Raw genomic sequence first — 14,286 nt, 5'->3', positions numbered from 1 at the left:
GTATTTGGAGAAGCTCTCAGGCATCCAGAATATCGACCCATACGAGCTCCCTGCAGCGGAATGGCACAGAGACCTGGACCATACATCCACGCACATATGGACATTGTGAATTATCTTGTTTTTGGTCTAAATTACTAAACAATGCAGGAGTTTAAAAGCCACAAGTCTTTGGAAAGTTACTAGTCTTTCTGCTGTGGCTGGGTCCATCTACAAGCCTCCAGGTGGTGGAAACAGTGTTGTACTGGCCAAAGTAAGTTTTCTTCACATGCATTTTAGCGTGTTGTATTTACACTGCATCTAGCAGACACTTCTTGACCAAAATGAAAACGTAATTAACTGCGGCTGTTTCGTAAACACTAGATTGTAACGAGATGTTCAATGGTCAAATTAGAAGCACTCACTTCCTGGGGGTTGAGCGTACTGCGCAGACTCAAACTGAGCTTCATGACGTAGATGTCACGTGAGCAACCTGTAAATCTTCTAATCGCTGTGCCAAGAGAAATCTGAATCACCCACCGAATCTTCCAGAGAAGGTGAGCGTGAACAGGAGCAAATTTTGGTGTTTTAGTGTTCTGATTAAGTATCTCCCTTGACTTCATGTCTCCATGCCCCCCCGATAGCCTCAAAGACAGTAAAAGATTGTCTGCGAGCTTCTCCTCCTGTCCATACGGTAATTTATCTACTGTGCCACAGAGAGTCGCTGGTTATGATGCAATCGTTAGCCTGTTTCTTACAAAAACTGCTTCTATGGGACCATAAGGTAAGATACAAGGTAATGGAGCGTTTTATACATTTTCGTGTTTCTTTAGAAATAATTAATGGACAAATGGAGTCTTTAAACGCCTCAGATGTAAAGTTATTCGCTGTCAAAGTGATGCCAAAATGAATGGGAGTCAATGGAATGCTAACAGCAGGTGGGGGTCGGCTAGCCAATGGCGGCACCCAGTGGTGCTTCAATAAAATATGAAACCCTGCCCCCCTGCTCAGACCCCTCCCAAATCAACATGTGACTCCTCACTCTCAATAGAGATCTTGTAAAAAGGTTCTACATTGTTAATAAAAAGGACTTTGATATTTGGAAATAGATAATATTGTGATACCTTTGACATTTCAAATTGGTATTGATGATGTTTACATGTAAAATAAATTGCAATCGCTTTCTTTTACCATCTAGCCTGACAGTGATCGTTTTTTCATGAATAAATAGGAGAAGAAGAAAAAAAAACAAAAAAAAAACCACAAACCATCTTTAATTTAACATTTATTGTCAATATTGGGCTTGCGGTTCATGTGGATAGAGGGTTGTATCGGGTCTGGGCTCCCGCCCCAGATAGCAAGCAGACGTTGATTCAACGTCGATTTTTGGTTGTAAAGGTCAGTATCGGTCGTCGATCAAATTTCGATGTTGGATCAACGTTCACTATTTGGTCGGAACATCAGAACGTTATTTAGTGGAAAATAAAGCATCGATTCAACGTCGAAATCACGTTGACTCATCAACCGACACAGCCGACGCATCTGATCGAAATCATAACGTCGGATCTATGTTGAAACTTGATCAGAGGCATCGGAGATCAGCGCGTGCACTCTCACAGAAAGAAAAAAAAAAAAAAAAAAGAGTAATTAAATGTTTTTTTATTCATTATTTTATATAGCCTCGTGGGTTGTCCGTCTGCCACTGAATATTATAGGCTAAGTTACTTAAAGGTCTGAAGTGGAATTTTTTTTCTTCTTTTTTTAAGGAAACAAGCGGTGAGAAAACAAATAGAGTGCCAGCGTTAGAGGTTCAAGTCAACTTTTAGGTCTCATAGTCATAGTATACACACACCCAAGCCGATTTTGTAATGAGCTAATCGCGGGTTGAGTGTTTCGGTAAATTCTGCGTGTTTTAATGAGCGCGCGCTGAACACTAGAGTAGCGTTCAGTCAGATTCAAACACTGGAGCGGAGGGAGTTGGCATGGAAACGGGCGATTGACAACACTGGCAAGCTGCAGCTCTGTTTCTCTCTGCTGTTTTCACTGATTTCGGTAAGTTTAGTAAATTAAAATTGCACAAATATCATATGCCACTGTTGCTGACATCTCTTTTGCTTGTATTTGACCAGCATCTGTTGAATTTACTTCATATAAATGGTTTAGTGTTTTCGAACAAGTCCGTGAGCATCTGAACCATTATCAGAGGAGGTAACGTATGCTAACTGAGCTTTTATGAAGAGTTTGGGATTTTAATAACACATTTATGTGTAGATGAGAGGCATTGACAGTTCTATAAAATATTTTCTGGTCATTTTTCAATGGATGATTGAAAATAGGCTTTTTTATTTAACCTAAATATACACTAACGTTACCGTTAATCAGTGACGTCATTACATCAGAGTCACAGTTCAAACGCAATTTGATCTCATCTAATGATAAACAAATATTGATAAAAACTGTTCAGGATATTAATTAAATACATATTCTTTCTCTATTCTACATTTCTAGTTGCTTGGTTTATTGTGATAAAACTGTCGTTGTATACTGAATATTGTTGGCTCTGTGACAGATTGCTTGTTATATTTCTAGATTCTTCTAGTGCCAGGGCCGTCGCCAGAACAAACCAAATGGGGGGGCATTTGATTTTCATAGGGGGGCACACTTTTTTAATGATCTGAGACAGACCATAACATAAACCCATATTAGGCTATAACTAAAATAGACCACAATAGTCTTGTTTTGTTCAATTATTCAAATAAAATACTTCACCGTTTGATCTCAACGTCTCTGTTTATTGTCTCTTAACATTTCCAAAACCGCCAAAAATTTATTCTGAGATCGCATGCAACGCGCAGCTCAGCTGTGCAAAGGAATTGCGTATAAACAATACAATACTGTATGTTTAACTAAATTAATTGCATGATATACATATACATATACTTACACACAAACTGCATATTGTAATTTGAATTAATAAAACTACTAACACAAAAATAACATATTGAAAGGTCTGCTGCTGGAGACTTGCCATTGGCTGTTGTATTTGAATAATTAATGAGGTAGGTCTTTGCAAGGTTTGGGTTCTGTTTTGGGATGTTTTAACAGTCATTTATGAATATAATTATATTTAAAATTATGTTCTGTGTAATAATGCGTTGAATAATGAATCGTCTGAATCATTTCTGTAAGGTAATGTGTTATGCATATCTGGTGTTACCGTTGTAGTGATTACTGTTCCTGTGAGCCAAGTTCTGCTGAAACAACGTTATTAGTGCAATGATCTAAATCAATAATATTCAATATCAAACGTCTAACTTCGCGTTCACACTGGCTGCGTCAGGAGCGTCAATTATTCCTCTTGCAGTTCTGCTCACGACGCAGCAGAAAGATTTGTGAGCGCTCAGATGCTCTGACGTAGTCCGAATGCTTATTTTTGTATGAAAAGTGTCCGTAAAGCTATCAAACTTGTTGATCTTGAGCAGACTAACCACAAGGAGTTTAACGTTATAAGTTGATCTCATTAAATGTTGTTGTGGACGAAATATTAAGATCCTTTACTTAAAATTAACGATCTCAGACACCTTGGTCCACGTATCACTTTTAATTATTTTTTTATGTCCCTGTACGCAAACAGGGACACATCATAGATTACTGCAAACGCGAAACAGCAATAATCAACCTGTCCTCTATTTTGCTTGGGAACTAATGTGATCGGAGCTGCGTCCTCTGGAATCCTCTCAAGCGGTTGACTTCTACGTTCCGATTGGTTGCTGCCCAACCGCGTCATAGCTCATTACCATAAAGTTGCCTTGATTTAAACTCTGCTCGACGCTCTCAAAGGCCAAGTCGCGCCGCGCCACTCCTGGCCGCTGCTCGACGCTGGTTTACATTGAAAATGAATGACTTCCGGCCACTTTGACGCTCTCGACGCCGGCGGTGTGAATGCACAGTAATGCAAGTTTGGTTAATTGTTCTGTGCGTTACGTTTAGGGGGGCACAAAAAGTCATTTGGGGGGGCACTGCCCCCCGATGCCCCCCCTTGACGACGGGCCTGTCTAGTGCTTGATGATCTTCTGCATCCCATGATGAGCAAACCTCCTGTCCAACAACATCTCCAAGGCACACTGATCCATATGACTAGCAGGTTTACCCCAAACATACACTAATGCTATCCTTACCAATTTCTGAAATAATATCACAATTTAAAATAGCAGTTTTTGGTGAAATGTAATTTATTTCTGTGATGTGCAGCTGTATTTTCAGCATCATTACTCCAGTCTTCAGTGTCACATGATCTTCAGAAATCATTTTAATATGATGATTTACTGCTTAAGAAACATTTCTGATTATTAACAATGTTGAAAACAGTTGTGCTGCTCAATATATGAATGTATATATGTATGTATATATATATATATATATATATATATATATATATAGAGAGAGAGAGAGAGAGAGAGAGAGAGAGAGAGAGAGAGAGAGAGAATTCTTTGCGAAGTAGAAAATTCTTCTTGACACTAACTTGATTAATTTAATGTGTCCTTGCTGAATAAAAATATGAATTTATTTTTAAAAATGTAGTCTATATTACCATTTAGAAGTCTGGGGTCTATATAACAATCAAGCTTTAAAATAAATAAATAAACTATGTTGTTATAAACGGTTTACACAAAAATATAAAACAGCGATTTTTTTGAACATTCATATTTATCGGAAGTGTTTCTTTGGCAAATAGCAGTATATTATAATGATTTCTGGAGGATCATATGACGCTAAAGACTGAAGTAATGATGCTGAAAAATCAGCTTTGATCATAGCAATCAACTGACCCTTCGCAAAACAAGCGTCCCTCCTTAAAAACTGTAGCTAAGTCTGACAAGCCATGCTGCTCTCACAGTACACACCTTGTTCTCACACAGCGAATAATACATCGTGGACCAAAGAGGAAACTGACAACACACAGACAGAAGAAGACAGAGAAGGTCACTTCTGGTATGAAACAAGTTTTCAGCTTTTAAATTTGCCCCCCCTTTTTTTTCAGAAATTCATTGCTGATTTAATGTGTTACAGATCGCTGTAGTGCCTCAGTTCAAGCAGCACACATGAACCAATTGATTCATATTTAATTGAAGCACAAAATAAAAGATGTCACACGTCTTTATACAACATTTTTCAAGTTTTAAGTCCACCGAAGTTAATCTACTCTCCTGTATTTTCTGCACCATATGGCACACCGGATTATAAGGCACAGTCTCAAAACTGAGTTTAGTTGAACTTTATTCTACTATTTAACAATACGCTCACATTATTTTTTAATCAGTCTTCTCCCACAGATCCATCAAAGTCCTTATCTTGTGTGTCTGAATTGAACCGCTTTCTTCATCAAACATGCCGGGTTCCCTCTCATCATGGTTGATCGCTGCCAGCGTACGCAGTGTATGTATTACGTCCCTGTGTCATCGGGAAACGGTCCGACAGTCAGGTAAACGGAGCGCTTACCAAAGTCGCACACCAACATTTTTACAGATTTTGGAACTCAGTGTACACATAAGGCGCACCGGATTATCAGGTGCACGCCTGATTTTTGAGAAAATGAAAGGCTCTTAGATGCGCCTTATAGTGCAGAAAATATAGTAATTTGTTTGTCAGGCAAGATGGCAGTATTGGCGTTATGATAGGTCAGATCACCTGTCAATCAAGCTCACTGTGAACGTTAAATTACATTTTAACATGTATTCACAAAGAAAACATCTCATGTTTCACTTCTGTTAAATGTGATGAAATAAATCATCTTTTGTGTGAAATATGAACAGCTATGCTAATCTTTCTCCTTTTGTTTTCTTGTTTCTCCAGCCTCGCGTGTGGAGACTTCAGAAGATGCCAGACCTCACAAAGATTTCAGATGATGGAAACTATAGATGAACATGCAAAGCTGCTAAATAATCCATATATTGTAATCATTGCCCTAAAAGGTAAGTTTTCATGGTGATTTAAGGTGTGCTCCTACATTTTCTGCTTGTACTCCCATGTATTTATGATACAAATGTAAATGAACCTAAAAAGCTGTTGCATGCCTTTCTCATAAGCGCTCGCCTGTTAGCAATGCTTATTTTATTTAAAGAGGTTATTACTGAGATCATTAAAAAAGTAAATGTGACGAGTGGGGTGGGGCCGAGAGCCTTGGGAACGGAGCGAGGCCGGTGGAGTGATTGGGAAATGAGTAGGGATGAACCGGTTCCAAATTTCCAAGAACCGGGTATAAGATAAGACGTGTGCATTTTGATTCTGCTTAACGATTCCAGCGTTTGAATTCCAATTTGCTTAAAAACGATTAAGTGCAGGAACAGAAATAATTTGCGCCCTGTTTGTGTGCAGCGTGCATGAAGCGCAAGCGCGTGCACAGAAAGCAGCGGTCGCGCTGTGGGTTTGCGGTTTGTGTCCGTTCTTGGACTGTTCTGTGTATTTCCACTGTAGAAAAGGTTGTTCAGAGTCGAAACTGACTTCTTTCATATTTGTCGACCAATATACAGAAAACCACATCAGTATATCATCATAAACACAACCGTTTTCGTCTTACATGAACGTAAACAGATGAGAAAGAAAACACACATGTACAGTGTTTTTGCTTAAAGAGACAACAGCCTAATAATCGTGTTGCCTGTCATTAATGTTAATCAAAGAACAAAAGAAAACCATTCACTGAATACATTGTAAAAATACATTGTAAAAAATAGAATACATGTTTGACATCTAAATGTTTTACTTAATTTTTTTTTTTTTTTTTTAAATATTGGATTTTTTTATCTTATTGGAATCTAAACTAGGAATCAATAAGAATCGGAATCAATAAGCAGAATCAGAATCGAAATTGATAAAAATGATACCCAACCCTAGAAATGAGGGATACCTGCTCCACTCACCGGTCTCGCATCCCACGGAGGAGATGGGAGGGATACAAAAGAAGAGCGACGACAGTGAAGGATGAGAGAAGACCAGGCCTGGACTTTATTTTGGGTTTGTGCGTGACAGTCGTCTGCGAGGGGCTGGCACGATGTTTTGTCTTTATTTTATTATTAAAGCTATGTTTGATTGTCCGCCGGTTCCCGCTTCCCCATTTCTGATGCCGTTACAGTAATATTGTCACTTTATTAAACGATCCTCTACGAAAATATAGTTTCACAGTGTTATCAATGTACTTTCAGGCAGGAACTTGTCAGCAAATCTACTTCACAGCACATCAGTGAAAGCAGTTAACCGTTACAGACGTGTTTGTTGGATCAGGGTCAGATCTGAATTCTGCAGGTAGGTAGATCTCCAGGAACATGATTATACAGCCCTGTTATATTGGTAATGTATGATGGATTTTGTTTTTATAGAAGGCTTACTGGGATGAGCGTTGAAGATCTAACAATATCTAACAAATTTGTGAATATTTTGAATATAAAAGGAAAACGACATAAAAGCAGATCATCATTGATTCAGCTCTGTTGTTGCTGCGGTGTGTCACGTGACAAGCAATGACGCGTCACCATGGAAACCATAAAGTGACACATTAATAATGGTTGCTTTGAAAATTTATTTGTTTGTTGTTTGTTTATTTGTTATTTACAGTTCGTGTTATGCTCTGTTCATTACTGTCCTGTCTAAATAAACAGGACATTTGCATTTACATTTGGGTTATACAGTGTTTTTAAATTATATTTTGCACTGGGGTGCCTTGAGATTTTATGCACTTTTGAAAGGTGCCCTGACTGAAAAAGGTTTGAGAAAGGCTGTTCTAGATAATACACAGGTAATGTGTCCTGGCAGTTGTTCCCGGATCGTTAGATTTTGGTTCATTCACTCTGCCAGTGATTTTCCGGAATCTGTGTGTGTTCATACACAAACCATAAAAATCCCGTAAAGACACGACATTACGATGTGACGTGTTTTGTTTCACTTAAGCTGGCGAGCGATGTCAGCTTCAGAACGGATATTGAGGAACTAACTGATCTCTGCTTCCAGTTCGCACATATTTTTTCGTCACAAACATTGATCTGTCTTTTTTTATCTAGCACACTACACATAAGTTATTTACTTTTTTTTTTTTACAAATTAGAGCAAAGTGAATAGAAATTAACTGAATAGAAAAGGTAAGTGCTTTTGGAAAATGGCTGAAGACTCAGGTGTTCAAATTAATAAAGGCTGGTCATTCTACCATGATCTTATCTACAAATATTACTATTCTCATAAAGTCTGTAAATATGTCCAGTTCTAATAAACACATTTCAGGAAAAAAAATATTCAATAATATGAGCAAAATGAAATGCAGCCCTGCATAAATCTGGTATAACTGAGCCTGTGAATTTGTTATTTTGTAGAATAGGATTTATGCAACTGTAATGAAGATTTTGAGAAGGTTTTGTTGTGTTTGTGAGAGAGAAAGAAACAAATTACAAGCTTGAAACTCCAAAAACATTTTCTTGATGATTTATTGAAATATTCTCTACAAATACAAATTCCAATGTCACAAGTGCTCAAATTTGTTATAATAAATGTACAAAGTGTCTCAATTGTGGCCTACACGATCAAACCTGACCTGATAAGGTCACATCTCTGATATTACAAACAACTAATAACTGATTGATCTATGTACCTCTGTCTTCTTTATAAATCATCATCTCACTCATATGTCTTTTATTTTGTGGAACACAAAAGCAAAGAGTGACAGCCTCAGTCACCATTATTTTTTTATATGTGTATATATATATAATATTTTTAGAAAAGCAATGATAGTGAACTGTGACTGAGGCTGTCAGTTTTTTTAAGGTTCTGCCTTGCATCTTCTTTTGTGACCCACTGAAAATAAGTCAAATACATTTGGTCTTTTTTTATTTTTTATTCAGTGAATATAGCTTTTAATTTGTTACTTGACACAATTTATATTAGCATATAATATACTTTATACATATTTGTGTATTTGTTTGTAAAAGCATTTGATTTGCAAGACTTCGATGGGTTGTGCTCTACACATTTGTAACCGTGTATAAACTGTATTGTATAAATAATAAAGAAATTGTGATTGAATGTGATGTGTTTAATAAAGTTTTACTTATACATGCTAATTTATTTAGTAGTAAGATGTGAGTTTTAAAACAAGCAGAAAATGTTAATAGTAAAGTAGTTTTACCCAAATGAAATCAACGTCGTTTCAACGTTAGGTAAGCAAACCAATTAGATCGATTTATGTTGAAAACGTATTGATTCTATGACGTCGTTTCAACTGACTGAAAATCGACGTCGATTCAACGTTAGGTAAGACAACCAATTGCATCGATTTTCCATTAGTTTTGAATGGCGCGCCTGACGTCGGATCAACGTTAACCCGATGAGCAAAACGATGTTGGATCGACGTCGGAGATCAACGTCGTTTCGACGCCGTGAGAAACGTCGATTCTACGTTGATTCTATGTCAGTTTGCTATCTGGGGCGGGCCCCATATCGCAAGCCGTTTTAGCATTTAAAACTTGTTTTTGACTATCCATAAATGTAATTTTGGATAGTCACAATTGTAATTCCAGATATCTATATTGCAATTATGACTCGTCGTAATTGGAATTAAGATATCTACAATGTTATTGTGACTAGCCGTAATATGCATTGAAGATATCTACAATGTAATTTTGACTAGTCACAATACACATTCCAGATATCTACAATGCTATTACGACTAGTCATAATCTTCCATTGACTTCCATTGAAAAATATTTGCAGATATCTTCAAATTAGTTTTGACTAGTCATAATTCCAATTCAAGATATCTTTAAATATGATTTGCCTAGTCAAAACTCTAATCAAAGATATCTCAAATTACAATTTGACTAGTGATAATTCAATTAGAAATATCTTCAAATGAGTTTTGACTAGTCATAATCCCAATTCAAGATATCTTTAAATATGATTTGACTAGTCAAAATACAATTTAAGATATCTTTAATTCAAAACTTTTAAAGATATCCAAAATACATTTGTAGATATCTGCAATTCATTTATGACTAGTCAAATTACAGTTGTAGATATCTTGAATTGGAATTTTGACTAGGCAAAACCCAATTAAAGATATCTGCAATTTAATTATGGATATCCAAATCAGATTTTTGACTGGGAAGAACTATATTTAGAGATATCTGCATTTAGCTTTGTGACTAGGTGTAATTGCAATGTAGATATCTGGAATTAACAATTTGACTAGTCAAAATATGTTTATAGATATCTACAATGTGCATGCAAATACACCTTTGTTGAGCCCCACCTTATACGTTTTATTTAACCAATCCTGCCTTGGAAACTGTTGCCATTCGCAGTTTTGTCTAAGAATTGTATAATAAAAGTCCTGCGTCTTTGGGTGATTTTAAACTGTTTTATACATAAGTAATTCAAAAGTATGGAAATAAAAATGTAGCTGGAGCATGTGTAAAAGCGGTAGGCTATACAGAGAGGACTTAAATAGGCTTTTGAACCTGTTTTATATCGTAATGTTGAGACGTGTGTGCTGTGGATTAAATTTTGTTAGCCTTTATTTACAAACGAACACATGTATAAACCTCATGTCAGCCATTGCAACATTTGATATAATGTTGAATCAGTGTCTATTTACATTAAGTGCAAGCCTGCCCTGTTATCAGATGCTATACACTATATAGAATAGTCAACACTCATAAACGACGCAAACTCAGTATCAGCTTTAGTGGATTAGCGGTTAAAATGTGTGCTTTTCGACGCAATGGACTCTGGTTCGCGTTCGCCTTTTGCCAAACATTTTTTTGTCCTTTTTCAAATTTCATATAGTATCGGAAAGGCATTTATTTTCAATAAAAATTAAGGAAATAATTAAGAGGTTGAAAAGAAATAATTGGTAGGGTGAGGGTAGGTGTAGGGAGGGCTTTATTAATTGTCCCAGTAATGTGGCATCTATAGATTTAAAAATTTTAATTAAAATGATCATTTACACTCACCAAGTTATTATTGTGTATTGTTTTATAATGTACTACAATACTGAGGTGCAGATAATTGCCATTATTTGAAATAAGTAGTATAAATAGCAGAAAATCTTGCTATTTGAACATAGTGTAAATATAATCTATAATTATTTGCACTTAGTGTAAATGGCACATCGTTAAAAAAATACTGCTATTTTCACTTTGTGTAAATAGCATCTATCGCTAAGAAAATATGCTATTTACACCTAGTGCAAATAGATGCTGCATAAAAGAATACATTGGCGGTCATCACTGAACACAGTAGAATATCATCATCATGGATCTAAAATAAGATACATACTCCCATGTTTTACTCAATTTACTCAATTTATGGAAGCTCGTTTCTGCCACTGCATAAAGAAATTAATTAATTAATAAAGAAATAGCTATTTTTTTTAATCTCAGTTCTCTCTCTCTCTCTCTCCACCTATATTTATATATATATATATATATATATATATATATATATATATATATATATATATATATATATATATATATATATATATAGTCTCGCATTGTCTATATAGCTATCGCAATTCTGAGGAAAAAAAAGTCAGAATGAATGGTAAGATATTTTTTTTAAAGGTAGGCCTATCTTTTTTTTTAATAAATAAATAAACAAACATTGTTTTTCACTGTCTAAATATATAATAAATAAATTCAGACGAGCAGTTTGTGATTTTCTGCCTTTATTGAACATTACACTGCATTTGGTCTGTTTTGCAACATGATTCAGTTAAAACTCAGCGCTATACATATATGCACGCTGGAGACCTTTTACCACACAAGGCTGCATCCAGATTTATTTAATAATCCACGAAGCACTTCATCCGGTAGCTTTTCTCTCCGTGACAACAAAAGCAGACTTTTATTATGTTGTTAGCAGTTAGCAGAGTAAGCGGGGAGGAGCTGAGTAAATTTATTTCTATCGTCACACAACAGCATTTCGACTAGGCGCAATCGCAATTCAGATATCTTAAAGTATAATTGTGACTAGTCGAAATTGAATTAGAGATATCTCTAATTACATTTGCGGATGTATGACGCATCTATTGAAGATATCTATAAAGTAATTACAGATATCTTAAATGTAGTTTTGACTAGTAATAAATATTTAGAGATATCTCTAATCCGATTTCTCACTAGTGCAATTATAATTGCAGATATCTCTAATTGTCATTGTGACTAGTCGAATTATAATTATGACTATCCGCATCACAAATGTGACTATCCGAAATTATATTTATGGATAGTCAAAACAACGTTTTAAATGCTAAAACGGCTTGCTATAGGCCCCATGCAAATCTCGCGGGTGCGGCCGGTTTTACCTTTACCATCTGAGGCGTTTAAAGACTCTGTTTGTCCATTATTTATTTCTAAAGATACACGACAATGTATAAAGGGCTCCATTACCTTCTATGTTACATTATGGCCCCGTATAAACAGTTTTTTGTAAAAAATAGGCTAACGATTGCGTCATAACCACTCGGCTCTCTGTCGCATTACCGTACAGAAAGGAGGAGAAGCTCACAGGCAATTAACTTAATATGGCGTACTGGCGTTACATTTTAAAATATTATACAAAATAATTAATCAGAATACTTACTCCTGCTCACTCACGACAAAGAACTCCCCGCTCAAGCTCGTCGTCTCTGCAAGATTAACGATGGCAGTTTGCACGCACAGCTACTAGAAGATTTACATCTGTCAGACAGGTTGCTGACGTCCTCAAGCTTCGTTTGAGTCTGCGCGTCAGAAACGGAAGTGCTAAAAAACGCTAAAAGTGGGCTTCATTTGTCTCAATTGAGTTCCAATGGGGTCGCTGTGTCCATTTCTTTTACTGTCTATGGGAACGATGGTGTGTAGTAGAACTGGAGTGCAAAATGCATTTTATTTTGAGTATTCCCGCCAGAGCATGTGAGCGGAGTCGTAATATTTCCTTAAGAGCAATGAGCGCCTTTGTGAAGATTCAGCTCCTCATGCTCAACCCAGTCCAAAATCTAAGCGTTCTGTGCATTTCATCTTGTGTGTGGTTTACACGTGCTTTATAATCTATTTGTATTTTGTAAAGACGCACATTTCAGCTCGTGTGTTTGTGTGCATTTGTGTTTTAATGAGCCTGTTTTGAATATTCTATTACACAACAACGGCAGCTATTTTCACAGAAAATAAGTGAACGAAAATCAAACAAACTTCTTCAGTTTTTGCACTTTAGGTATGCTATGTTTGCAAAGGTTAGATTATTATATTGAATACATTTTAATGATTCTAATACAGTTAATAAATTATTAAGAAATTAAGAATTTCGTTTTGAAAAATTGCCATTTATCAGCATGCATTATTTTAGACAAAGATCCAAGAATTTCAACATAAAATGTATCTAGTAGGCCTAATTGTTTGTGTTATATATATATATATATATATATATATATATATATATATATATATATATATATATATACCCAGGAAAAACCCTATCATTAAAGATGAATGAAGAATAAACACCAACCTCCTTGTTCCTCGTGTTTTATTTCTGGTTCCTCGTGTTTTATTCTCAAGGATTCTTTTTCCTCGTGTTTTATTTTGCAGGTTTCTGTTTCCTCTTGTTTTATTCTCCAGGTTCCTGGATCTTCGTGTTTTATTCTCAGCATTTCTGGTTCCTCGTGTTTTATTTCTGGTTCCTCGTGTTTTATTGTGCTGGTGTCTGGTTCACTCGTGTTCTCTTCTCTCTCTTCTTTCACAAACTGCATCTTCACAGCAGCAGATCTCAGTTCAGATGATAAACTCCTCCAGATATTCTTGGTCGCTTCAAAACTCAGTCACGATTGTTAGGATGAGAATATTACAGGTATTTTACTGAACTGATTCAAAAACTAATTTTTTCTCTTAGAAACGTGTCTAACCGTTTGTATTAAGGCAGCACACCGACATAACAACAACAGAGAGCGCGGCGAAACTGAACTTCTTCCTCTGAGGTTTAATGGTGTTTCTTAAACCAACGTATGTGTTTAGCGCCTCCCGCTGGACTGGAGTGAAGCGCGACAGTAGTGATGTGTCCTTCTGACAATTGTGTACGACTCGGGAAGAACCATAGACAGTAAAACTAAGAACGAGTCGTCTCGGGGGGTGATTCGTTCCGTCGCGCTTGACGATAAAGGGACTATTTTTTTGTATACAGACATAATAACAACAAAACTGTGTTCACTTTGTTGTGGAAATTCCAATTCAATAACAATTTGTAGAGACTTAGAATGAAAAACCAAACAGAGTTCTGTCTTTGTATTGCTTT

The 14,286-nt window shown here is 36.2% G+C and overlaps 1 protein-coding gene across 1 annotated transcript in view; it reads right to left on the bottom strand.

The window, feature by feature from the left end:
• The window catches only part of LOC127953404 (zinc finger protein 501-like), a 61,841-nt gene extending 47,778 nt beyond the window's left edge, over nucleotides 1-14,063 (bottom strand). Inside the window, exon 1 of the mRNA XM_052552644.1 lies at nucleotides 13,507-14,063. Coding sequence (XP_052408604.1) covers nucleotides 13,507-13,747 — 241 coding nt within the window. The 5' untranslated portion in view covers nucleotides 13,748-14,063. The remainder of the gene's footprint in view (nucleotides 1-13,506) is intronic.
• Between the last annotated feature and the right edge of the window lie 223 nt (nucleotides 14,064-14,286).

This window comes from Carassius gibelio, chromosome B3, assembly GCF_023724105.1.
Source record: "Carassius gibelio isolate Cgi1373 ecotype wild population from Czech Republic chromosome B3, carGib1.2-hapl.c, whole genome shotgun sequence".
In the NCBI taxonomy this organism is placed as follows: Eukaryota; Metazoa; Chordata; class Actinopteri; order Cypriniformes; family Cyprinidae; genus Carassius; species Carassius gibelio.
This window is presented reverse-complemented; position numbering and strand designations above follow the sequence as displayed.